General features: G+C 44.4%; 1 protein-coding gene across 1 annotated transcript in view; it reads left to right on the top strand.

The window, feature by feature from the left end:
• The window catches only part of LOC109866463 (5'-nucleotidase domain-containing protein 1-like), a 54244-nt gene extending 28003 nt beyond the window's left edge, over positions 1 to 26241 (top strand). Inside the window, exons 7-12 of the mRNA XM_020455148.2 lie at positions 6020 to 6194; positions 8713 to 8810; positions 16544 to 16665; positions 20663 to 20836; positions 23135 to 23303; positions 24331 to 26241. Coding sequence (XP_020310737.1) covers positions 6020 to 6194; positions 8713 to 8810; positions 16544 to 16665; positions 20663 to 20836; positions 23135 to 23303; positions 24331 to 24446 — 854 coding nt within the window. The 3' untranslated portion in view covers positions 24447 to 26241. The remainder of the gene's footprint in view (positions 1 to 6019; positions 6195 to 8712; positions 8811 to 16543; positions 16666 to 20662; positions 20837 to 23134; positions 23304 to 24330) is intronic.
• Positions 26242 to 26334: the final 93 nt, after the last annotated feature.

Raw genomic sequence — 26334 nt, 5'->3', positions numbered from 1 at the left:
GAAAGGTGTTTATCTCTGTGGAAGGACTTGCCTTCATAATGTCTGTGGTATCAGGTGCCAGGGTGGCAGACATCAGCCCCAGGCCTTCAGTTTTCGCATGCTCTCTTGTGGTCTTAATCACATGCAAATCCCCGCCTAGTATCATCTTTTTAAACTCAGACACTAAAGGATACTGGCTGATGTTACAGATGGCACCCAATCCTGAAGACACAGATGTATGTTGAACCATCTTACAAAATGTTTGTGTCCATTCGCTACGGTAGACGCAGAAGGAAAAACAGATAAAATAAGAGTCTTTGGCTTTCTTGAACCATGCCATTATTGTTACCATGGGACACAAATTAAGATTATCCTCGTCTTTTTGCTGGCCTCAAAGAGATAGAGAAATGCGTCATGGGACATGATGCAGCAATTTGTGGTCAGTCTTCTAAAAATGGCCAATGCTCGGCCGCTGGTGGCAGTTGCCACATTTTCCCCAGGGTACAAGCAGGTGGAGCCAAACATATCCCCATGTTACCCTAGATTATAGCTTCCATCTAAACGATTTATACACGGTCATGTAGTTGTTATCTATTAACGTCAATTAGGACTACATAAATGCACAGTGTATCTTCGTTTTGATAACCTATGTCTTCCCTGTTGATTCTGTTGATGGTAAGGAAAATGCTTGTGCGACTCGAGCTCTTTCCCCTTCACTTGTGTTGCAGCTGTTTGTGCGTCGACTGAGCACTGCCCTAATTTGCACTGTAACCGTTGATTTGTTCATCCTGTCGTCGGTCTTTGATGTCTGTGAGAGAGAGAGAGAGAGAGCTGGTCTGTTGGACGTGGTGCTGGCCTCCGATGCTGGGCAGTGCTCCAATCAGGCCTCCCCCTCTTACTGTTACTGTGCCCAGCCCCAGGCTTCAGGTGGAAGGGAGCATTCCCCACATATTCACTTTTAAAGCCACGTAAACACACACACACACACACACAGGTTGATAGATTGATCAAAGGGTCCTCTTTTCTGTGCGCCACCATACCACTATGCCCCTAAAATAATTTTTGGGCTGACTGTTTGAACAGCTCTGATGCATCAAGCTAGGCAAATGAATAAGGAAGGATATGACTTCTCCTTTACAATTTCAACCAGAGAGGAAGGCAGGAAGCGGAGCCTATTCAAGTTGTGAGTGTTTTGAAGGCATCAGTGTATCCGTATCTTGAGTTTTAAACGTGAGAATCATTGGATACAGTAGGTAGTGTATAGCCGTGTTTAATGCTCTGTCCCAAGTGGCGCCCTATATAACGCACTACTTTTGACTGGAGTCATATGGGCCCTGATCAGAATCATTTGGGCCCTGGTCAAAAGTAGTGCACTACATGGGGAATAGTGTCTTATTTGGGACACGACCTGGGTGTCTTAACTGTAGCAGAGGGAGAGTGGGGTCCTGCAGGGTCCACCCAGCAGAGGTTGTCAGGCGGGCCAGGCAGACACTTTGTACGCTGGCCAGGGCGGCCTGTTCTGTTTATTTGGAGATGAAATGGAGCGTGAGGAAAAACACTGGCGGGAACGACGGGCCTGGAGATCACAGCCAGATGTTTGTGAAATGATCCCAGCACCCTTTTTTCATAATTTCATAAAACTACTGGAGGATATCACATGAATCCGTTTGGCCCAGTGTTTATCAGTTGTGTAGTCTTTCATAGGACACAATTGAATGAGAATCTGAAGAGTTGGTTGTGCGACTGATTTGTGCTGTTCAGTATCTGTTAGTTTTTTTGGTCCAATGCTGCCCTCTGCTGTTAAAGTCTAGCTTTACAAAACTTTTAACATGATAAATAAAGCTTCCACAGAAAATCTGTTGTAATATTTGTTTTCCTTTTGGCCTTACTAAATATATGCTTTTCTGTGCAATGCATGCTTTGTTATTTTGGAAACATTCAGAGTGTCTGATCTCGGGTACAAATCTCCCCTGTCGGAAGGCTTGTACTTCATTAGGGTTGGTCTTGTTCTTGCTTAATGCAATGTTTCTGTTGTACCACATGATGGCAGCATGCGCAAATCTTTCACAGCCTGGAAGTCCTGTTTGTTTTGTGGAAGCGGAGGGTCATTTTCAGTACAGAGAGGAGCTTGACAAAAATGTTTATTTTCTTTACACCATGTGGGAGCTGTAACAGATGCCCTTTAGTCTTTCACCTGTATATATGCATGTTGCATATGGAAACACAACTCCTTCATAGTACGCGGATGTGAGACTGTTTGTATTTGGCATTTCACCTCCGACGCACTGACACTGCATTTGACTAGGTAGAGATTTTTTTTTAATGTAACCCTTATTTAACTAGGCAAATCAGTTAATATCAAATTCTTATTTACAATGGCGGCCTACCCCGGCCAAACCTGGACGACGATGGGCCAATTGTGCGCCGCCCTATGGGACTCCCAATCACGTCCGGTTGTGATACAGCCTGGAATCGAACCAGGGTCTGTAGTAACACCTCTAGCATTGAGATGCAGTGCCTTCGACCGCTACGCCACTCGGGAGATCTAGGATCAGCTTCCCCTCCCATCATCCTAACCTTAACCATAGTGAAGAAGATGCAAAACTGACCCAAGATCATCGTCTAGGGGCAACTTCACCCTACTCCCACGCTATGCAGCTAGATATTTATCCATGAGCCTCTGGTGTTTGTAGCTTATGATGACCTCTGGTGAGGTGAGGCCTGTGTTGCCTTGAGAGTGGGAGAGAGGGAGTGGAGAAGAGGGTGAGTGGGTGTGAGTGTGCTCTCCTATCCCTGCTGGCTGTAGTTTGGGCACTGTGACGCTTCCTCCCTAAGTGCTCCTCCCATCTCCTCTCTGTGCCAGGGTAAACTCTTGGCCTGATGAATACACTCCCTACTCATCTGCACCCGCGATGTTTCCCTAAGCCTTCTTTTCTCCTACTCGTGAAAAAAAGCAGCGCTACTTCTCACGTATATTGGCCCGCATTTTACTGCTCCACAGCAAATTCAACTATGTCCGGTTTCAATAAGCTTGCATATGTGTCCATGTTCATTTTCAATTTGGCCTTAGACTTGTCGTATTCACAGGAGACAATCAAATGCATTCCTGTTTGGGTACTTCGATGCGACTTAATCCATGGATTCCTCACCTCAGACAAAGTAGTAGAAAAGCGTGTGTTGCCTTGCTGTATCAAATGACTCCCTCACATTATAATGTATTTATTGCTTTTGATGCTTCCATTCATCAGGGTTTTTTCAGTACGGCCGGTCAAGTGGGACGGTTTGACTGAGATCAGAGCAGAGTACCATATTTAGCTCTGGCCTACTATCTTGGGCGCAGCAGGGGATCTTTAAAGAGCAGGCTGCCCGAATCGCTGTCTCTCTGTGGGGGTGGGAGATGACCCACACATTCCCCTAACCGCCTGCTGCTTCCTGTGACATGGGTCAGGGAGTGGGTGTCCCAGACAGTCCTAGTGCCGTTGTACTAATCGGTTTCCCCCGTCCACTCTGTTTCATTCTACATGAGCTAGTCCTTTCCTTCATTCCAATCAGACCAGTCAGCGTCAGAGTGTCTCAGGACAGTGTTTCATTATCCTGGGAAGACTTAGGCTGCATCACACATGGTCCCCTATTCCCTTTATAGTGCACTACTTTTGACTTTTTGATCAGGGCCCATAGGGCTCCGGTCAAAAGAAGTGCCCTATATAAGGAACAGGGTGGCATTTGGGATGCATTCTAAGTGTGTCTGGTGCTTATTATTCTCTAATGAAAACCATAGACTGGCTGAGAGCCTTCGAACTTCAAACAGACAATCCACTGGGTTAGAAGGGGAGTTGTGTCTGTCTTCTGACCTGGCCTGCCAGGATGTCACACAGCCGTGTTGAATATTATTCATCCACTTGGTCAGGGCTGTCTGCCAAATGACTTTTGTAATACTCCAACCTTTACGTGGAAAATCGAACGAGCGGAAGATCATCACATAAATGTTACTCATGAGTTGTTGTTTATGAGAAAAATAGATGCTCTGTGTCTCGATGATTGTTTCACAAAGTCTTAGAGGAAGACTGCTTTTTAAAAAGAGAGAGCGGTTTGCTAATGTTCAACACTCCCCGTTGAATTGTTGTCATGAAATTGCTTTGTTCTCTGTCCGGGCATGCTTACCCTGTGTGTGTGTGTGTGTGTGTGTGTGTGTGTGTGTGTGTGTGTGTGTGTGTGTGTGTGTGTGTGTGTGTGTGTGTGTGTGTGTGTGTGTGTGTGTGTGTGTGTGTGTGTGTGTGTGTGTGTGTGTGTGTGTGTGTTTTCTTCTTCAATCTACACACAATACCCCATAACGACTAAGCAGAAACTGTTTTTTTCTTTTGACATTTTATTTAAGAAAGTAATCAAACTGAAATATGACATTTACATAAGTATTCAGACCCTTTGCTATGACACTCGAAATTGAACTCAGGTGCATCCTGTTTCCACTGATCATCCTTGAGATGTTTCTACCAATTGACATGATTTGAAAAGCTCACACCTGTCTATATAAGGTCCCACAGTTAACAGTGCATGTCAGAGCAAAATCCAAACCAAAGGGTTCAAAAGAATTGTCCGTAGTGCTCTGAGAGAGGATTGTGTTGAGGCACAGATCTGGGGAAGGGTACCAAACAATTTCTGCAGCATTTGAAGGTCCCCAAGAACACAGTGGCCTCCATCATTCTTAATTGAAAGAAGTTTGGAACCACCCAGACTCTTCCTAGAGCTGGCTTCACAGCCAAACTGAGCAATCAGGGGAGAAGGGCATTGGTCAGTGAGGTCACTCTGACAGAGCTCCAGACTTCCTCTGTAGAGATAGGAGAACCTTCCAGAAGGACAACAATATCTGCAGCACGCCACCAATCAGGACTATTGAAGAGTGGCCAGACGGAAGCCACTCCTCAGTAAAAGGCACACGACAGCCCGCTTTGAGTTTGCCAAAAGGCACCTAAAGGACTTTCAGACCATGAGAAACAACATTCTCTGGTCTGACTCTTTGACCTGAATGCCAAGCATCACGTCTGGAGGAAACGGCAGGGACTGGGAGACTAGTCAGGATCGAGGGAAATATGAACAAAGCAAAGTACAGCGAGACTCTTGAAGAAAACCTGCTCCAGAACTCTCAGAAACTCAGACTGGGGGCGAAGGTTCACCTTCCAACATGACAACGACCCTAAGCACACAGGCAAGACAATGCAGGAGTGGCTTCGGGACAAGTCTCTGAATGTCCGGAGAAGTCTCTGAATGCCAGGCAATTTATAAACTTGATCTCCACTATAAAAAAGTATCTAGACATTATCTCACATTTCTTTGAGACTAACATTTAGTTTTCAACAGCAGAGATTTGTATACACATTGCTGTCTGTCTGTGTTGTGTTGTTGCCTAGCTCCTCTGAACAACAGTGTCCTGACGAGAGAGCACATGTTCTATGCCAGGTGAAATCGCGCCTCATTAGCTCATTTTTATGGATTTATCCAAATAAATATCACTAGAAAATAGCTTATGCAAAGGCAGCTACTTTGTTGTTATTCTGGCTGCATTGTTTGACGTGACTAAATTAGTCGTAGTTGGCTAACTAGCAAGCAAGGGATAACATTTAGAATGAACGACTGGGTAGCGTCTCTGGCAACCGAATCGATAAAACGAACGATCAGCCGGCTTGGGTAGCAACCCTAGATTTGTGTCGGGACTATATCTTGTGGAAGGAAGAAATAGTATGAATAAATTCATCAAAACAACGTTTTTAATGAAAATGTCAATCATTATTATTATTAGTAGTAGTATTTGAATATGTTAGTAACCCTTTGTATAAAAATTATAATGCCCTATATGGCCGGTCCTCAACCCGTGCCCTATGTCTCCCAAACACAGGCTTCGAGGGCATTATCACTCAAAATAATGCCCTCTCTAGAATGCCCTTCAAGCCAATCAGAAAGGAGTATTCAACAATGCCATGGTATAAGTGAAGTTATTGCATGTGCATGGTTAGATGTTTTTTTGTTTTGTTTGCCTGCCCCTCAGAGGATGCAGGATGGTACTTCCCCAGTGTAAAGAGGGACCCTGGCCGTTACCTGCAGCCCTGCTCAGAGTCCGTCAAGACCTGGCTGAGGAGCATGAAGAGTGCTGGGAAGGTCCTCCTGCTGATCACCAGCTCCCACAGTGACTATTGCAGGCTCATCTGTGACCACATCCTGGGGTGAGTTAGTAGAGGGAATCGGTCTGGAGACCAGACCAGAGACCACACACTGCACTGACCGCATCCAGCCAGGTCCCAGGTTCCAGGGCCCAGCCAAGACCCAGCCTGCCTGTCTTTACCACCGTGTACCAACACTGCTTTTGACCAAATACCAATTGACACACTAGTCCCTATATAATGCACTACTTTTTGACCAGAGCTTATAGGGCTTTGGTCAAAAGTAGTGTACTATTTAGGGAGATGGGTGCCATTTGGGATACACAGCATAAACCACACCTCACTGGGGCCAGGCACTAACCAAACTGGTTGAGCCCCAATATGGGAGAGAATACCAGTCGGGGCTAAAGTCCAGACTTTTTTAATGGTTTTATGATGAGCCCCGACTGGTTTCAGCCCTACTGGCTCTTCTCCCGCATCCCACATTGCATACAGCTCCCATATGCCTCTATCCCTCATTGCTTCAGTCACCCCCGGTTTTATATGGCTGTCTTGGGTTACAATCACCATCACACACCACTCACACCCTTGTCAGCTAGCCTGCTGACCTGCACACCCTCTCACCACTGTGCCCTGTCAGCTCTCATTCCCACCCAGCCCAGCAGAGATACAACAGCACATTAAACTAGTAAGTCTTCCCTATAACTTTGCCTGACCATATGCAATGGTGATGTTTGTCCTAGCCGGCCCTCCATAGACTCATTATTACTAGCTGTGGGCTGACCTAGACCAGAGGACTGGACTGTGTCAGTGGTGCCTCTCTCTCTCTCTGCAGTGTACACTATGTGGTCTAGGGTTATTGTTCTAGCCTAAACCCTCTTACACACTCGGTCAGGAGGCAAGAGGACGACTCGCGGAAAGCAGACTGGTGCTGTGGCTGAATAGAATGCCTTAGTGAAGTGTCTCTGCCCATTATCTAAACAGCTAACAGACACACTCACACTTCACCAGTATTACTTCACAGTGGAGAACTTGATCATGAGTATTAATCCATCCAAGGCCATAGCCTAGCTAAAGTAAGATTTGATGCCCATCTGGTAAGAAACCAACCACACAGATGATCTATTCTTCTGCTCCACTCTGCTATTATAGCTGACCGTTATGGAGAGTTAGACTCGGGGGAGAGAGGGGCGGTGGGGGCTGAAATCAACCGTTTGTTCTGAATGTCTACTAGGTCCCCGGGGACCTCTATGGCCCAGACTTTCCCCCACAGCCATTTCCTGTCAAACAGCCTGGCCTGGCTCGGCCCGGTCTCTGTTGTTCCCCCCCCCCTCCCCTGTCTCTCCTCCACTGTTTCACTGGCCGCCCCCTTTCCTCCTCGCCACCTTTAACCCTTCGACATATGTCACCTCCCAAGGAGCCGCCATGTCAGGTGGGAGCCCGACTGTGTGTGCGCAATATAGTGTGTTCAGAGAATCAGTTTACAAGGCATGAGGACTGTGTGTGCAATATAGTGTGTTCAGAGAATCAGTTTACAAGGCCTGAGGACGCCTGATTTATGTTGCGATAACTGAGGCGAGGAAATCGCGCAGGCTGCGTCTTGTGGTAGCTCTGGGATAAGCTTTGCTTTGTTCTGCTGTACGGGCTGCCCTGCATGCTAATCCTCCTGTGTGTTGTGTTGTTGTCCACAGTAGCTGTTGTGGTAGGACAATGTCTGGCTTCACAGTCAACAGACTCAGATGTATGACTCTTTCTCCTGCAGCCCCAGGCTGGAGTCTATGAGCTAAATGCTTTTCGACACCTCTATAATGCATAGGCACTCCCCAGTGAAGAATGAGACTCTCACCTGATCTGACTTCTGTTTTCCGTCAGGAAGAACAACTCGTTTCTCCTGCCCTCTTAAAAGCCCACGCTTCTCTCGGTAGAGCAGTCTGGCAACTGTAGCCCTGCAGGCTGTGGGCCAGGGACGGAGAGCAGTCAGAAGTGTCACAACAAGACCAGGGCTGCCAGTCTGGCCCCTACCAACCAGGACCGATGGTCTGCTCCAGGAGTATCTAGGTGACTCCTTGGCATGGCCAGCCGTGGGAAGATGAAACCATAAGTCTACAACAGATATTTTTTATACTTCCCTGCTATGCTTTTTGCTGGCTAGAATAGGATGTAGCGATAATGTTATGCTATGTCAGGAATATGTTTGACTAGCTCCTAAGGATGCAACCCTGGTCGGTATGTCTGCTAGCTAGTGCTTGGAGCTGGACACTGATGCTGACCTAGTGTTAATAATCCCTATGAGTGTATGTGTTTGTCTTTTTTTGGTCTGTTGTGAGTTTATTTCTCTCTGGAGAAATGTTGATATTGTTCCCTAACATTTCCCTCCGTTCCCTTTCCATAAATGCACTGTTTATGGTTGACTGGTTTTCATCAGCTCCCTAATGTTTAGTTCAAGCAATGTTTTTTTAAATGTTCTTGTGCTAAACAGGAATGGCGTCCAAACTTTGGATGACGTCCAAACTTTGACCTTACACTAAGCCTGTATTTGTTTGTAATAATCAGATGGATCATTTCTCATTGGCTATTGCAGGAAGGACTGGGAGGAGCTGTTTGACATCATCATCACCAACGCCTTGAAGCCTGGGTTCTTCTCCCTGGTGCCCCAACAGAGGCCCTTCAGGACTCTGGGTGAGTTCCTGCCGGCCTGCCTATCTGTATGTCTGCATTTTCACACAAGATACCTGATGTACAGTACACTTCACAGCAAAACTAAGCACTGTGGAACAGCCCTTTGCCTTCATCAAAAAGAGCTTTGCAGGGCTGTAGATTTTACACCCCAATGGGATCTCATGATGGTGATTACTGAAACTTATCGTGGGGGGCAGGTCTCAGGTTGGACTGATTGGCAGTCAGGATTGTTAGTCTCCATTGAGTGATGTTAACACACCAGGTTCCCATTATCCAACAGTCAGGAGATAAAGCTGTGTTCAGAGATAAAATACTAGTTCTTCCAATTAGCATGGAGGTGAGTCTTCAGACGTTTAAGGATTTTTTAAAATATGTATTTAACTAGGCAAGTCAGTTAAGAACAAATTCTTATTTATAATGACAGCCTAACTCGGCCAGACCCTCCCCTAACCCGGACGACGCTGGGCCAGTTGTGCGCCGCCCTATGGGACTTCCGATCACGGCCGGTTGTGATACAGCCCGGGATCAAACCAGGGTCTGTAGTGGCGCCTCTAGCTCTGAGATGAAGTGCCTTAGACCGCTGTGCCACTCGGGATAATTAGGAGTACGAAACTAGGGTATTTGGTGCAGTTTCCTGTTGCAGGATCACTTTTCTGGTTCTGATACTTGTGGAGTTGGAGTCCAGCAAAAAAAATCTGTGCATCTAATAATCTCTCAAAACCCAAGTGAAACCAGTAGGATAAACTAGCATCAAGACAGGTGGTGAACATCAAACTACAAATGTAGGATCTTCATTTGAGCCAATCTGCTACAGCAGGAGAAAAATCCTGCAGCGACAGAAAAAGTGAATTTTTTTGTGATTTTTATCATTGATGGACGTTTTTGTAGGGGAAAACCAAGTCTGAAATTTCAATATGGGAATTACAAACTTCAAGAAGCCTTTTTAAACCTCCAAATACACTACAAGTTTAAATGTATTGCAGAAAAGTGATCCTGCAACAGGGTGATCAAATTAAGATCCAACATCTTTTTTGTTCATATTAGCTGTCAGTATTTTCTAATATGATCTGTGATCCACACATGGTCCCAGTTTTCCTGCTCAGGCAGCTTATATTTAATCCCGATCGGTTCCTGAAGGTGTGCACCGGCTCTGGAATGCTCCCCCATCTGGACTGCGTTCCCGCCAGGAATAACACTGGAGCGAAGCGTTATGTGTTGAAACACAATGACCCAGCCGCTCAAATATTCACTCCTCCTCCAGCCCTCGCCACGTTGGCAGATATAGCTTCAGTCAGTGGCTGGTTCTGTTCCATACTGGAGAGATATCTGATTTAATTTTCTTATTTCATCCATACAGAGATATTGGCCTCTGGGATATAACATCACTGTTGTGCACTACTTATGTGCCTCTATTGTAATGTTCTAAGTGTTGCTATAGTGATGCTGTTAAGTTGATCGGATAAAGCTGAGTTGACAAGGTCCGTCTTAGTTCAGGAGGTCAAAGGCTAGTTTACTATCAGAAGGTTGAAATCTTGTCCACATATACCGTGGGGACCGAAATGATTGACACCCTTGATAAAGATGAGAAAAAAGGACCGTAAAATAAATAATTAAAATACTGAGCTGTATCGTATGCTCCAAAGAAATGAGGAAACTATATTATTTTATACTATTACAATTGACCAGAGAAAGATATTTTGTTTAACAGGTAACATTTTTTTTCTCTCAAAAAGGTAGGGGTCAAAATGATTGACACCCCTGTTTTCAATATCTTTTGATACAGTACTTTACCTTGTAAAGATAACGGCACTGAGACTTTTTCTAAAATGTTTTATGAGATGGAGAACACATTGGGAGGGAACTTAGATCATTCCTCCATACATAATCTTTCCAGATCCTTGATATCCTTTGTCTGCGCTTGTAGACTGCCCTCTTCAATTCAAACCACAGGTTTTCAATGGGTTCGGAGACTGAGATGCCCATTGCAAAATTTAGATTTTGTGGCCAATTAACCATTTCTTTGTGGATTTTGATGTGTGCTAGGAGTTATTGTCTTGCTGGAAGATCCATTTGCGGCCAAGTCTCAGTCCCGTTATCCTCGCAAGGTGAGGTATTGAAAACGGGTGGAATATATATATATATACTTTTGAGAAAAACGTATTATTTATTGTTAAACAAAATCTCTTTCTCTAGGCAATTGTATTAGTATAATATAATTTCCCCTAAAAACTATACCATACAATATAGCTCAGTATTTGAATGATTTATTTGATAGTTTGTTGCTGATCTTTATCAAGGGTGTCAATCATTTCGGACCCCACTGTATGTATATATAGTCCAGTTTAATTTGTTGGCATTTGGACACCTGCTCTTTCCATGACATAGTAGACTGACCAGGTGAAAGCTATGATCCCTTATTGATGTCACTTGTTAAATCTGTGTAGATGAAGGGGAGGAGACAGGTTAAAGAAGGATTTTTAAAGCCTTGAGACAATTGAGACATGGATTGAGAATGTGTGCCATTCAGAGGGTGAATGGGCAAAGCAACAAGAACTGCAACGCTGCTGAGTTTTTAACACTCAATAGTTTCCGGTTTGTATCAACAATGGTCCACTGCCCAAAGGACATTCAGCCAACTTGACACAGCTGTGGGAAGCATTGGAGTCAACAAAGCCAGCATCCCTGTGGAACACTTTCGACACCTTGTAGAGTCCAAGCCCTGACGAATTGAGGCTGTTCTGAGGGCAAAAGGGGGTGCAACTCAATATTAGGAAGGCGTTCCTAATGTTTTGTACACTCAGTGTATGTGTGCAGTTTTATGTCCAGAAATATTCAAGAGGTTATAGGTTATTTTAATGCTCACTAATTCTGGACCTACCTAAAAAAAAAATGTAATCTCAATTTAGATATTTTTTTCCAACATCAGCCTCATTTGATGGAGTGGCTCAAATACTGTATGTGTGTCATTAAATGGGTTCCTACACAGGACAGGAGTAGCTACATTATATAATTCATAAGAGCTCAGTTCCTGCCAGGTACTGTATTAGACTGAGAGGTTTTATAAACCAATCCTTTACTTTGGCTGCTAGCATCAGACTCCTCCCAGCCTCTTATTAAGCGTGGGTTGCATCCCACACGGCACCCTATTCTCTATATAGTGCACTACTTTTGAACAGAACCCTATGGACCTTGGTCAAAAGTAGTGCACTGTATAGGCAGTAGGGTGCCATTTGAGACGTGACCAAGGCCTTCAGCAGCCATTTGTCCAGAGGATGCCAGATCTCTCTAAATATTTGCCTGGTTACAGTGAAAACGACACAGGATTTCACATCCTAACAGGTGACCGGTATTCTTTGTGCACGCGCGCCTGTGTGTTTCTTTGCTCAGTTTTTCTGGGGTTCCAGAGACCACATACTCCTCATTCCACTTTCTCTTAAGGTCCCTGCATCCTCACAGCTGTTATACTGTGTGTGTGTGTGTGTGTGTGTGTGTGTGTGTGTGTGTGTGTGTGTGTGTGTGTGTGTGTGTGTGTGTGTGTGTGTGTGTGTGTGTGTGTGTGTGTGTGTGTGTGTTTGTGTGTGTGTGTGTGTGTGTGACTAACTGAATTGCACAAACTAAAGTCTGTGCTTTGTCTCTCTCTTCTGCCACAATATTTATAGCATATTTAACCTTAGCGTGAACCTGGTGCAGCCCACTCTGTCAAGGACTGTCTTTTTCTAAAAAAGAAGGTAGAGGTTCTCTTGCTGCTGGTCTTAAGCGCCCATCAGTCTCATAAAGACTGTTTTCTTCTCCTGTCCAGTCACCCACTTCAAAGTGCAGGCTTCCTAAAAGCTGGGCAGCAAAGGGTATACTTTAGCAATAAGGTTCGAGGAGGTGTGGTATATGGTCAGTATACCACAGCTAAGGGCTGTTCTTACACACAACGCAACGCGGAGTGCCTGGACACAGCCCTTAGCTGTGGTATATTGGTCATATGTCACAAACCCCCGAGGTGCCTTAATAGTATTATAAACAGGTTACCCACATAATCATAGCAGTAAAAATACATGTTTTGTCATACCCGTGGTATACGGTCTGATATACCATGGCTGTCAGCCAATCAGCATTCAGGACTCGACCCACCCAGTTTATAAGGTACTAAACTCAGCAAAAAAAGAAACGTCCTCTCACTGTCAACTGCGTTTATTTTCGACGATAAACACGAATCCGACCATCACCCCTGGTGACACAAAACCACGACTCGTCAGTGAAAAGTGCTTTTTGCCAGTCCTGTCTGGTCCAGCGACGGTGGGTTTGTGCCCATAGGCAACGTTATTTCCGGTGATGTCTGGTGAGGACCTGCCTTACAACAAGCCTACAAGCCCACAGTCCAGCCTCTCTCAGCCTATTGCGGACAGTCTGAGCACTGATGGAGGGGTTGTGCGTTCCTTGTGTAACTCAGGCAGTTGTTGTTGCCATCCTGTACCTGTCCCGCAGGTGTGATGTTTGGATGTGCAGATGTTGTTACACGTGGTCTGCCACTGCGAGGACGATCAGCTGTCTGTCCTGTCTCCCTGTAGCGCTGTCTTAGGCGTCTCGCAGTACAGACATACCAATTTATTGCCCTGGCCACATCTGCAGTCCTCATGCCTCCTTGCAGCATGCCTAAAGCACGTTCACGCAGATGAGCAGGGACCCTGGGCATCTTTCTTTTGGTGTTTTTCAGAGTCAGTAGAAAGGCCTCTTTAGTGTCTTAAGTTTTCATAACTGTGACCTTAATTGCCTACCGTCTGTAAGCTGTTAGTGTCCTAACGACCGTTCCGCAGGTGCATGTTCATTAATTGTTTACGGTTCATTGAAAAAGCATGGGAAACCATGTTTAAACCCTTTACAATGAAGATCTGTGGAGTTATTTGGATTTTTATGAATTATCTTTGAAAGTAGGGTCCTGAAAAAGGGGACATTTCTTTTTTTGCTGAGTTTATTTACTCAATGGAGACTCCAGCAGGCCTAAACCCTAGCTGTTTAACTGAGTTCTCTTTTCAGCTAAACATTAGATTTGTTTTCGAGGAACTTTCTGTGATCTCCCCGCCTTGCAGTTTCTAGAGTGTGTGTAATGCTCTAGAAGTTGTGTGGTGGTTTACATTCCAGCCCCTCTCTATCTTGTTTTGGCTGTCTTCCAATGCCCCCTTGCTCAAACTGAAGCAGACTGGGGTTATTGCTAAGCAGCAGCCAAACAGCCCAAACCAAAACCCCTCCAATCAACTAGGAATGACTAAGTGAAGAGTATTTGGCTGTTGTCGAGCGTCAAGACATAAACCATGTACCTGAAGCCTGGAAAGACCCTAGAGTGTTATTTATGTAAATACTTCTATGAGGTCATTGACACACTTTCTTGTACTGATTGATGTGTGACCTCTGTGACTTCTATGAAGTGTTCCTCTTCACTGAGAAGCCGAAACATTGCCTGGTGGCTGAGGGTGTTTCCTAAATGGCACTCTATTCCCTATATAGTGCACTACTTTGAACAGAGCCCTTATCAAAAGTGGTGCCCTACATAGGGAATTGGGTGCCATTTTGGGACGCACTTTGACACGCGGCTACACCGGGCCAGGCTGAGCCACTGCACCCACAGAGGTATGAGAGGAGGAAGCAGGCTAGCCTTCTTGGCCGTGTCCAAAATTGCACCATGTTCTGTATATACAGTGCCTTGCGAAAGTATTCGGCCCCCTTGAACTTTGCGACCTTTTGCCACATTTCAGGCTTCAAACATAAAGATATAAAACTGTATTTTTTTGTGAAGAATCAACAACAAGTGGGACACAATCATGAAGTGGAACGACATTTATTGGATATTTCAAACATTTTTAACAAATCAAAAACTGAAAAATTGGGCATGCAAAATTATTCAGCCCCCTTAAGTTAATACTTTGTAGCGCCACCTTTTGCTGCGATTACAGCTGTAAGTCGCTTGGGGTATGTCTCTATCAGTTTTGCACATCGAGAGACTGACATTTTTTCCCATTCCTCCTTGCAAAACAGCTCGAGCTCAGTGAGGTTGGATGGAGAGCATTTGTGAACAGCAGTTTTCAGGTCTTTCCACAGATTCTCGATTGGATTCAGGTCTGGACTTTGACTTGGCCATTCTAACACCTGGATATGTTTATTTTTGAACCATTCCATTGTAGATTTTGCTTTATGTTTTGGATCATTGTCTTGTTGGAAGACAAATCTCCGTCCCAGTCTCAGGTCTTTTGCAGACTCCATCAGGTTTTCTTCCAGAATGGTCCTGTATTTGGCTCCATCCATCTTCCCATCAATTTTAACCATCTTCCCTGTCCCTGCTGAAGAAAAGCAGGCCCAAACCATGATGCTGCCACCACCATGTTTGACAGTGGGGATGAGGTGTTCAGGGTGATGAGCTGTGTTGCTTTTACGCCAAACATAACGTTTTGCATTGTTGCCAAAAAGTTCAATTTTGGTTTCATTTGACCAGAGCACCTTCTTCCACATGTTTGGTGTGTCTCCCAGGTGGCTTGTGGCAAACTTTAAACGACACTTTTTATGGATATCTTTAAGAAATGGCTTTCTTCTTGCCACTCTTCCATAAAGGCCAGATTTGTGCAATATACGACTGATTGTTGTCCTATGGACAGAGTCTCCCACCTCAGCTGTAGATCTCTGCAGTTCATCCAGAGTGATCATGGGCCTCTTGGCTGCATCTCTGATCAGTCTTCTCCTTGTATGAGCTGAAAGTTTAGAGGGACGGCCAGGTCTTGGTAGATTTGCAGTGGTCTGATACTCCTTCCATTTCAATATTATCGCTTGCACAGTGCTCCTTGGGATGTTTAAAGCTTGGGAAATCTTTTTGTATCCAAATCCGGCTTTAAACTTCTTCACAACAGTATCTCGGACCTGCCTGGTGTGTTCCTTGTTCTTCATGATGCTCTCTGCGCTTTTAACGGACCTCTGAGACTATCACAGTGCAGGTGCATTTATACGGAGACTTGATTACACACAGGTGGATTGTATTTATCATCATTAGTCATTTAGGTCAACATTGGATCATTCAGAGATCCTCACTGAACTTCTGGAGAGAGTTTGCTGCACTGAAAGTAAAGGGGCTGAATAATTTTGCACGCCCAATTTTTCAGTTTTTGATTTGTTAAAAAAGTTTGAAATATCCAATAAATGTCGTTCCACTTCATGATTGTGTCCCACTTGTTGTTGATTCTTCACAAAAAAATACAGATTTATATCTTTATGTTTGAAGCCTGAAATGTGGCAAAAGGTCGCAAAGTTCAAGGGGGCCGAATACTTTCGCAAGGCACTGTAGTGCACTACTTTTGACCAGGGCCACCTTAAATGCTTCATTAGTGTGCTAATACCGTGCCATTTGGGACGCAGGCCCATGACTCTGTTTTGACTCCGAGAACTGTTTTTCCCTTGCTGTGCTGATGTAATGGCCGCTGAAATAGATATCCAGAATTAGACCACATGCTGAGACCTAAATATGAACTGTTTAGGAAACATACTCGTGGAAGTAGCTCCAAATAGGTTCATTTCCCCTGTGAAAAAATCGCCCTTTTCAACATTTTTTTAAATCCCTCACAAGAGTACTGTATATTGAACTATGGAAATATTTGAGGTGTGGTTGTGTGTTGTGCGGTGTGGTCGTGTATGTTCGTGTCATTGAGCGGCGTGGTCGAGCCGTGTGGTGACCCTGTGGTAAGGTTGCTCACTTTGTCTTGCAGTGAATGATGTGGAGGAGAGTGAAGGACTGCCGTCCCTGGATAAGCCTGGCTGGTACTCTCAAGGAAACTGGCCCCACCTCCACCAGCTGCTCAAAACAATGACTGGGAAACCTGAGCCCAAGGTTAGATTTGTTGATTCATTGATTGTTTGTTTGATGGGTTAGTTGAATATTTTCTTGTCCTTACAGAGGAAGTTATGCTCAGCTGTTGAAGTAACTAGCAAATGTTATACATGTATCCAAATAACCATCACTTCCATACTATCCTGGGATCTGTGTCTCCATGTTTATCCACAGGACAGTGAGCTTCCGTTCCTGGCAAACGCACAGAGATCGGACGTCCTATATAAATCAGCTCAGGGAGATTTACACCGGTGTGACGGAGAGGGAAACATGGCCTCGTACACAGCCTATACGATCTCTGGCAGGCAGCTAGCTCATCTGACTCTGAGACTCTGTTTGTGCTCTGTCTCAGCTCTTGAGGAAAGGCCCCGGCAACAGCTGTGTCAAGCCCCTTCGAGTGCACCCAGGCATGATCATTATCCACGTCCTCAGCCTCTCCTTCCTCTCCCGCCTCCAAACATCCACCCCTCCAACCCGGCCAGGGGCGCTCAATGCCCCCCTCTATTATCGGGCCACGTGGAGAAAGCACTCGCGGAATGCAGTGTCAACCTGCACTTGTGGCAGCTTTAAGGCAGCCACTCTGGAGTGACCTGAGGCGGTCGACATTTTGGGTTCTCTTCACTTTTACCTGATAGGACTTAATGTAGGCCAGTAGGCCGGCTGAATGGGAGGCATTCAGAGCAGATTACAGTCCCATGTAGGTCCCCTGTAGCAGTTTTTACAGGCCTGGCTGCTATGTGTAGGATCACAACTTATACACTGAGCTGCCCATCTCATACAGACTCAGTGAGTCAATGATTGAAATGGCGCTAGTTTTTTAATTCAATTAAAAGAGCAGTATAAGCCTGGTGTGATCATAAGGCATTTGCTATACATTGGCAGTTTCACATATTCACATTGATTGAAAGATTACGTAATTTCTGTAATCCAAGAAAGACAGCATCAGAATATTGCAGTTCAGTTGTGTTCTTACCATTTCATTAGTTGCATATCAGCAGCGTTGCTAAGTAACATGGATTATAGTCCTTATCTCCCTGGCTCTCTCATGTCAGATATGTGATCTCCCCCTCCCGCTTGTCTGTTTGCGTCCCAAATAGCACCCTATTCACTAAATAGTGCACTACTTCTGACCGGTGCCCTGCTAGTAGTGCACTATGTAGGGAATAGGGTGCCATTTGGGACACGGCCTCTGTCTGTCCCAGTCAGGCCGCACACAGTGGAGCACAATGGGCTCATTAAGCTGGGCTTAAGATTCCCTGTCTTAGGTCAGTTAGGATCACTACTTTATTTTAAGAATGTGAAATGTCAGAATAATAGGAGAGAGAATTATTCATATCAGCTTTTATTGCTTTCATCACAGTCCCAGTGGGTCAGAAGTTTACATACACTAAATTAGTATTTGGTAGCCTTTAAATTGTTTAACTTGGGTCAAACGTTTCGGGTAGCCTTCCACAAGCTTCCCACAATAAGTTGGGTGAATTTTGGCCCATTCCTCCTGAAAGAGCTGGTGTAACTGAGTCAGGTATATAGGACTCCTTGCTCGCACACGCTTTTGCAGTTCTGCCCACACATTTTCTTTGGGATTGAGGTCAGGGCTTTGTGATGACTACTCCAATACCTTGACTTTGTTGTTCTTAAGCCATTTTGCCACAGTTTTGGAAGTATGCTTGGGGTCATTGTCCATTTGGAAGACCCATTTGTGACCAAGCTTTAACTTCCTGACTGATGTCTTGAGATATTGCTTCAATATATCCAAGTGCACCAGTCCCTCCTGCAGCGAAGCACCCCCACAACATGATGCTGCCACCCCCGTGCTTCACGGTTGGGATGGTGTTCTTCGGCTTGCAAGCCTCCCCCTTTTTCCTCCAAACATGACGATGGTCATTATGGCCAAACAGTTCTATTTTTGTTTCATCAGAGGACATTTCTCCAAAAGCACGATCTTTGTCCCAATGTGCAGTTGCAAACCGTAGTCTGGCTTTTTTATGGCAGTTTTAGAGCAGTGGCTTCTTCCTTGCTGAGTGGCCTCTCAGGTTATGTCGATATAGAACTCGTTTTACTGTGGATATAGATACTAGATACTTTTGTACCTGTTTCCTCCAGCATCGTCACAAGGTCCTTTGCTGTTGTTCTGGGATTGATTTGCACTTTTCGCACCAAAGTACGTTCATCTCTAGGAGACAGAACGCTTCTCCTTCCTGAGCGGTATGACGGTTGTGTGGTCCCATGGCTGTCAGTCCCAAGGCTGTCGGCTGTGTGGTCCCATATACTCGCATACTATTGTTTGTACAGATGAACGTGGTACCTTCAGGCGTTTGGAAATTGCTCGCAAGGATGAACCAGACTTGTGGAGGTCTACAACCTTTTTTCTGAGGTCTTGATTTCTTTTGATTTTCCCACGATGTCAAGCAAAGAGGCACTGAGTTTGAAGGTAGGCCTTGAAATTACATCCACAGGTACACCACCAATTAACTCAAATGATGTAAATTAGCCTATCAGAAGCTTCTAAAGCCATGACATAATTTTCTGGAATGTTCCAAGCTGTTTAAAAGGCACAGTCAACTTAGTGTATGTAAACTTCTGACCCACTGGAATTGTGATACAGTGAATTATTATAAGTGAAATAATCTGTCTGTAAACAATTGTTGGAAAAATTACTTAGAAAGTAGATGTCCTAACCGACATGCCAAAACTATAGTTTGTTAATAACAAGAAATTTGTGGAGTGGTTGAAAAACGAGTTTTAATGACACCAACCTAAGTGTATGCAAACCTCCGACTTCAACTGTAGTTACAAATTATGGAGAAAGTCCGAGTTAACCTGAATTCTGTTGCATTATCTGTCCCAGCCTAATGAAACTGTTTATCATGAAAGCCTCTCTATAATATTTTGCCACTGTGTTGGAATTCCTGGCCCTGTAAATATTTATCATACTGATCCAATGCCTCTGGCTGCAGTTGGGAGCTGAAAAACGATCGGTGCACTCCGCAGCAGTCCTCTCTCTTCATCTCTGTGGCCAGTTTCTGGGAAAGCCTGGAAACCTGATGCCTCTGAGCCCGCCCCAGCCCCAGAGCTCCACAGGCTGGGCCCCAGGCTGGCCGACTGTCCTGTTTATTTATGCGTGGGACTGCGAGGCCTGGTCATAGACTCTGTAAAGGGCCTGAGAAGGGGGGGGGGGGTTTCCGGAGCGAGGCCTGCGGCCCACATGAATTCATTAGAGACCCTCCACTCCTCCCTCACCCCCCTCCTCTTTATGGATGCCACATCTATACCCCCCCCCCACCCTCCCAAACACATACACCCCACTCTGCATTCCACACAGAGAGCTATGTGAAGGACTCTTTAAGTGTGTGTCTTTAGGACCAAGATTTTCTCATTATCCTTATAGAACACTGACACCAGTGGCCTGGGGTCATAACCTTTCTTCTCTCCTTAAATGGACCCCTTGAGAAGTCAGAGTTTTGTGATGTGCTGAAACTCAAGGAGCTATTTCCTCTAAAGAGCTGTTTCCATTATGGCAGCATTCTTGTTTTTTTCCTTCCTCTAGTTGTTCCCTAATCTGACACTCTTCTTAACCCTTTGTTTCCACTGGGTTTGCAAGGAATTCAACTATTATGCATTTCAATGGTTTCAAAAGTAAGGAAATGGGTTGCCAGTCAGTTTTGGTACGCTGTTCAGCTAAGCCTGTCTTAACGTGTTTTTCTTGAGTACAAAACCAGAAATGATGGTCAAAGAAGACGTGATGGGTTTTTGCAGCCCCATCGTGTCTGGTCTAGTTCGCCCTAAGGGGCAGTAAGACACATGTCGGATTTGTTGAATTTGACTACTGCTGAGCGCTCCCTTGAAACGAATCCAGAAGAAAAATGCTATTTTATTACAGCACTTTACTAATCAGATGAGGGGGTAATTACTATAACATAGAAAAGTCAACTTCAGTTACTGAGCGGCTGCGAATGTGGCCTCATTCATTGTCTATCCTGTCTCCTACCCTATACAGGTGGTGTACTTTGGGGATAGCATGCGGTCGGACATGTTCCCTGCTAGCACGTTCGGGAAGTGGGAGACGGTGATGATCGTGGAGGAAATGGAGGGAGAGGGCGTCCCGAGGTGCGACGCAGCGAAGACCAACGAGGCCCAAGCGGAGCCTCGGGGCAAGAAGGGAAAGTTTGAGGTTAGTTCACACAAGCAGCTGTTTCCGTTCAAAGCGCTCTCCCACCTTTTTACCTTGCTCCCTGAAAGACATATCCTCCCAACCTCCAGCCCCTTTGCTTTGCTCAATGCCACAATATACCCACCATAGCCTGTGTCGTGTCTGAGTGGGTACATGGGCTTGTTCATTTTGTAAGCGCTGTCACAAGACTTACAGTGTTGTAAGTGTTCCGTGGCAGTTTCGTATAATTACAGTTCCACAGCTAATGGCGAAATCTGTAAAAGCGGTCATGCTGAAACAAGTTTATACGAGTCTGTATTACTGCCTAGTGTCAGTACAGGAAAGTCGGCAAAGAAAATGCTCACGGCAGTTGACGTACTGCTAAGGAAGGAAACTATAAACACATTCTTACAACTATTATGTAATATCGTCAGTGCTGCCTTCTCCCTCACTGACCAGGCCATAGTCTATCCATATCCAGAGGGGTCAGTGCTTCCTGAGAGGGAATTAGGTGAGTCAGCATATATGTTGCCAGGAACGATGAGAGGAACCACCTGGTTTGGATAGGACACCACTAAGGGTGTGTCCGTAAATTTACTCTGGATTGCCAGAGTGCGCTCGGAATGTACTCTGAGCATTGCCAGATTGGCCGTTTTGTAAATTCAGATTGTTTCGCTCTGGGAGCGTTCAGAGAGCACCCGTGAGACACTGCCCGAGGAGTAGGGTTGATCTGAGCGTTCCGTCCTCGCAACGGCAGTCAAGCACCCAAGCTAACTGGCTAAAGTTGTCTTGCTTGCTAGTTACTTCCAGACACAAATGAGAGAACACCTCACTCTGACCATTTTACTCATCCTAGCAGAGCTGGTCTGGCTAATTTCATGTTATCCAGAGCATTGCTGACTAACTGCTGCTGGCAACAATTTAATTATATATATTTTTTGGCCAATGTTTACTGACACCGGTCATATTCAACGGGTGATGCGCGTTCATAAATTTGTCAGTTATTCTGTGCTCTGGCACACTCAGACGAGAATGCTCTGAAATAAGAGTTGATAGCCAGAGTGTATTGACGAACGCACTCTAAAGACAGATCGGAGCACAGGGCCTTGTCGGTGGACAGATCGTCTCGGCATAGACTCACTACCTCTACCTCTCTTTCTCACGCTCTTCTCTTTTCTCTTTCTCTCTTCGCTCCACTTCCTCTTTTCACTTCACCTTTCCTTATTAAAACCGATTTCCCCATTTGCCTCGTTTAGGATAAATTTGTTATCCTCTGACTCCTGGAAGCTCCAGTAGGTTTCTCTCTCTCTCCACTGTGGTGTGTCAGCTCTGAGCTGTAGCTCCGCTGCAGCCAAAGTGTATGTAACACATTAGACAGTCTCAGAAAGCTGCCTGGAACAACATGTTTCTCATCAGTTTCCCCCAGATTCCTTTTGGTTACATTTTGGCTCTCAATATCTGGTGGGAATTTTCCACGTGAATAGGCAATGTACTGTTGTGCATCAATTTGCCAGTTATTAATGATGAATTATGAGGTTCTGTGTCATGTAGAAAAGCTTCAAAACTAGGGAAGAATGAGAAGTAGTTAGCACAGTAGTTTGAGACAGAATATTTTCATGCCCTGGATTCATCGAATCTTATTGATGACTTTTAACATAAACCGTTTTTCTCAGCGAGCAACTCCGCCTCTAAGTCTGATTGGGAGTCAAAAAGCTTCACCATTCAGAATAACGTCTTCATCACACTTTCCACCAAGAGAGGGAAAAAGTAGCAACAATTTTCATTTGAAGCATTGACCTTTCTCCCAGATGAACTGAATCCCATTTTAAGGAAGTATCTGGACGAGTTGACTAATTTAGATTTATACATTTCTTCTGCCACCTCTGTTTTGATTTGTTATCTGTTCATGCTTGTTAACCACATCCTGTTATTAACATGTTAGACAAATGGCACTGATAAGTATGAGTAAGAAGGGTATAGGTTTTCTCTTGGCAAAGTGACCCAACTCCACACTGCTTCTAATGTTGAAAAGTGGATCCATTATTACCCACACGTTTCCTCCCTAGTAGGAGGACTTACATTTACAGTTTTTGTCATTCAGCAGATGCTCTTATCCAGAGCAACTTACAGGAGCAATTAGGGTTAAGTGCCTTGCTCAAGGACACATCGGCAGATTTTTCACCTAATCAGGTCTGGGATTCGAACCAACAACCTTTCTGTTACTGGCCCAACGCTCTTAAACGCTAGGCTATCTGCTGCCCCGTACCTCTTTCTGGTCAGTGAATCACTCCCTCTTTAACCCATGTGATGTGCTTTCAGGACCAGGGCATGAAGGCGCCCTCTGCTCCATCAGAACAGTGGGGATCCTACTTTGTGGACTCACACAAGAGTGGTGAAGGGGACGAGGAGAGCCAGAAACTCACCTGGTGCTGCCATAGCATCCACAAATACAGCACCATGGCCATCCCCAGTGTGGAGTCTATTGCAGGTACAGGGAGGAGAGGGCTACGGGGGCCCACTGACACTGTGTTGCGTAATGACCTACCAAATTGCTGTATGTATTTATTTAACCTTTATTTAACTAGGCAAGTCAGTTAAGAACATATTATTTTTTACAATGACGGCCTACACCAGCCGAACCCGGGACGACCCTGGGCCAATTGCGCGCTGCCCTATGGGACTCCTAATCATGGCCGGTTGTGATACAGCCTGGATTCAAACCAGGGTGTCTGTAGTGACGCCTCTAGCACTGAGATGCAGTGCCTTAGACCACAGTGCCTCTTGTCTTGAGAGAGGTGTGCTCTGCTAGTTTAAAGAGTAATTTTACCCCAGATATCCTCTACTACCTGTTCCTTATTCTTGCTAAGAAGTGCTGGTCACACTTTATTTGGATAGTCCAGATAGTATGACCATCTGTAGAATAGACTGTTGATAAGCAACTGCTTACTAAGGTTACAGTTATTGTTAAGGTTAGGTTTAGAATAATGGTTAGGTTAAGGGGTTATGTTTAGGGATTGGATACGGGTTAAGGTTAGGGTTAGTAGATAGATAGATAGATAGATAGATAGATAGATAGATAGATAGATAGATAGATAGATAGATAGATAGATAGATAGATAGATAGATAGATAGATAGATAGATAGATAGATAGATAGATAGATAGATAGATAGATAGATAGATAGATAGATAGATAGATAGATAGATAGATAGATAGATAGATAGATAGATAGTTTAATGTTACTGAGCATCTACAGATGGACTATCCAAATAAAGTGTTTGCCGAAGTGCTTTCTAAAACAGTTTGTTCCTTTTCGTGACGGTTTGCTTTGGCAGAGCTTTGCGCAATTTCCAGAAATCAGAGAGAGAAAAATGTTTAGTCATGGACCACTCCTAGCTATTGTTGATGATGTGTGCAGAATGGAAACTTTGAGGGTTACATGTCCTAGCTAAGCAGGCAAAACTGGTTGGTATGACATAATTCTCACTAGTTTAATCTCTCGTCCTCCTCCATAGATCTGCCTCTGAACTACAAGTTCCCCAGGTTCTGTCCCAACAAACCCTGCACCACTGGCTACTACCCCAGACCCCCAGATTCCCTGCTGAGAAAGTTCCAGAGTCAGTCGTCTTAAAGAGTCCCTCCTCCCCAGAGTCGCCCCCCCCTCGCCCTCCTCAGCCTAAAGGGGAGGAATGTGCCTCCATCTCGCCTGTAGTTCCACACCTGAACCACGCCATCGATCCCACTGGCACAGGAAATCGCGCTCACATTGGTAGAAACCATGGGAATGTGAGAGCACAGTATCTCTCTCTGCAAGTAACCTGGCTACATTTGAACGTTGTTCTGTACGTGGATTATTGTACATGTGTGTGGAAAAAATGTGACTTGCCAATTGTATGTGTGTGGGCGTGTCAGCAAACAGTGCTGATTTTAAAGCATATTATTCATATTGTTTCCTGTGAAGACCACTTTTGTAATGTAGCTAGATAGGTAATTGATGTTCCAGTTAAACCCCCTACAAGTACATCATTCAATGTAAGTTAATAACTCTTCAGAGTACTAAAAAAAAACTTTACGCCCTGTAAATACTGTCCTACATTTAGTTTTTTGGTGTGTTTCCTTACCTCAAAAAACATGATCGGAGCTGGAGTGCAACGTTGCAGTCACAGCGGTGTTGTCTGTTGTCTCCAGAGAGAAATTCCTAATAATTCATTATGTCCAGTATCTTTGGTATGATGTGTGTGTGTGTGTGTGTATAATACATAACAAACAGCCATTTTGGTTTTCTGTTTCACTGTATGCATTTCAGTGACAGTAACTTAAGATGTCCTTTAAGATAAAGCATTTCCCCTGTGTTTGTCACAGATTCCCCCCGGTACTGCTGCTCATTCCGTGCACCAGTTCCGGAGCTCTACATCACCGGCCTTCTAGGCTTCACTGAACTGTCTAATTACGCACTCGTGGTTCCCATTTCCCCTTATTAGTAATTGTATATACTCTGTTCACCATTGTCACCATGCCCGTTGGTCCTGTGAGTACCTGTGTTGTTTCGGCTTTCGTGCTGCGTGTTTTGTACAATTGTTATTACGGGTCTTACCTCGTTCTTTTGTTTGGGTTGCATCCCAGTGTGTTTTTGTATTTGTTCTGGGCATCGTCCCCGTGCCTTTCATGGCATGTTGTTTAATTTGGGTGGAGTATTAAAACCCCCTATTATGTATTCCTGCGCCTGTCGCCAATCATTTATGCAACGTAACAGTATTGATTTTGTGGAAGGTGTTTAAGAGGATTGTTCTTGAAGAAATGGCACAATCAGTCCTTAGTGTTACCTTTTTGTTGAATATAAAATAATAAAACGGTAATATTGGATGCTTAAAGATTATGCTCTGTGTACTCTGTTATTCTTTTGGTGCAACAGTAAACTATAGTGCTGTTGGAGTGACTACTGTGTAAAAATGTGTTATACTTATGCTTCATATGCAGTACCAATTTGAAGATATGCTTTAATTGACTTCTGAATGGTTACATGTGTTGGTTAGCTGCATATAGACTATTTGTATTATAATAATAAGAAACACGTCTTAATTTGCTTGCTTGTAGAAGTATTTTTACAGGAAGTACTTTAGAGAGGATAGCAGACCTTAATTGGTCTTTGGATTATTTCTGTTTTAAATGTGTGTGTTGGTGTTAAATGCAGTGCAGTTTTGGTGATTTTATTCCATTTACTTTTTTCCCCCATCTGATTTAGAAACTTTTATTTGCTCATTTGCCTTACGTTCAATTCATTAGTGGTATTTTAGTGTTCTAGAGAAGATGCAGGGATAGTGTTCGATGTACTGTCCGTGAAATAAATAAAGTTATACAATTTTGTTACACACTGCATTTTTCTGATTTGACTTTTCTTGAAAGTTCAAATAAAACATCTGAAAATGTGTCGACGTCAGATCATTACAAAATGGGATTCGACTGTTTCAAAATGTGTTTTATAGACTGTTTGGCTACTTTTAATTCTACACATATGTTCT

Source organism: Oncorhynchus kisutch, linkage group LG21 (genome assembly GCF_002021735.2).
Source record: "Oncorhynchus kisutch isolate 150728-3 linkage group LG21, Okis_V2, whole genome shotgun sequence".
NCBI lineage: Eukaryota > Metazoa > Chordata > Actinopteri > Salmoniformes > Salmonidae > Oncorhynchus > Oncorhynchus kisutch.
The sequence above is the reverse complement of the archived record's forward strand: the minus strand, read 5'-3'. Positions and strand labels throughout refer to the sequence as shown.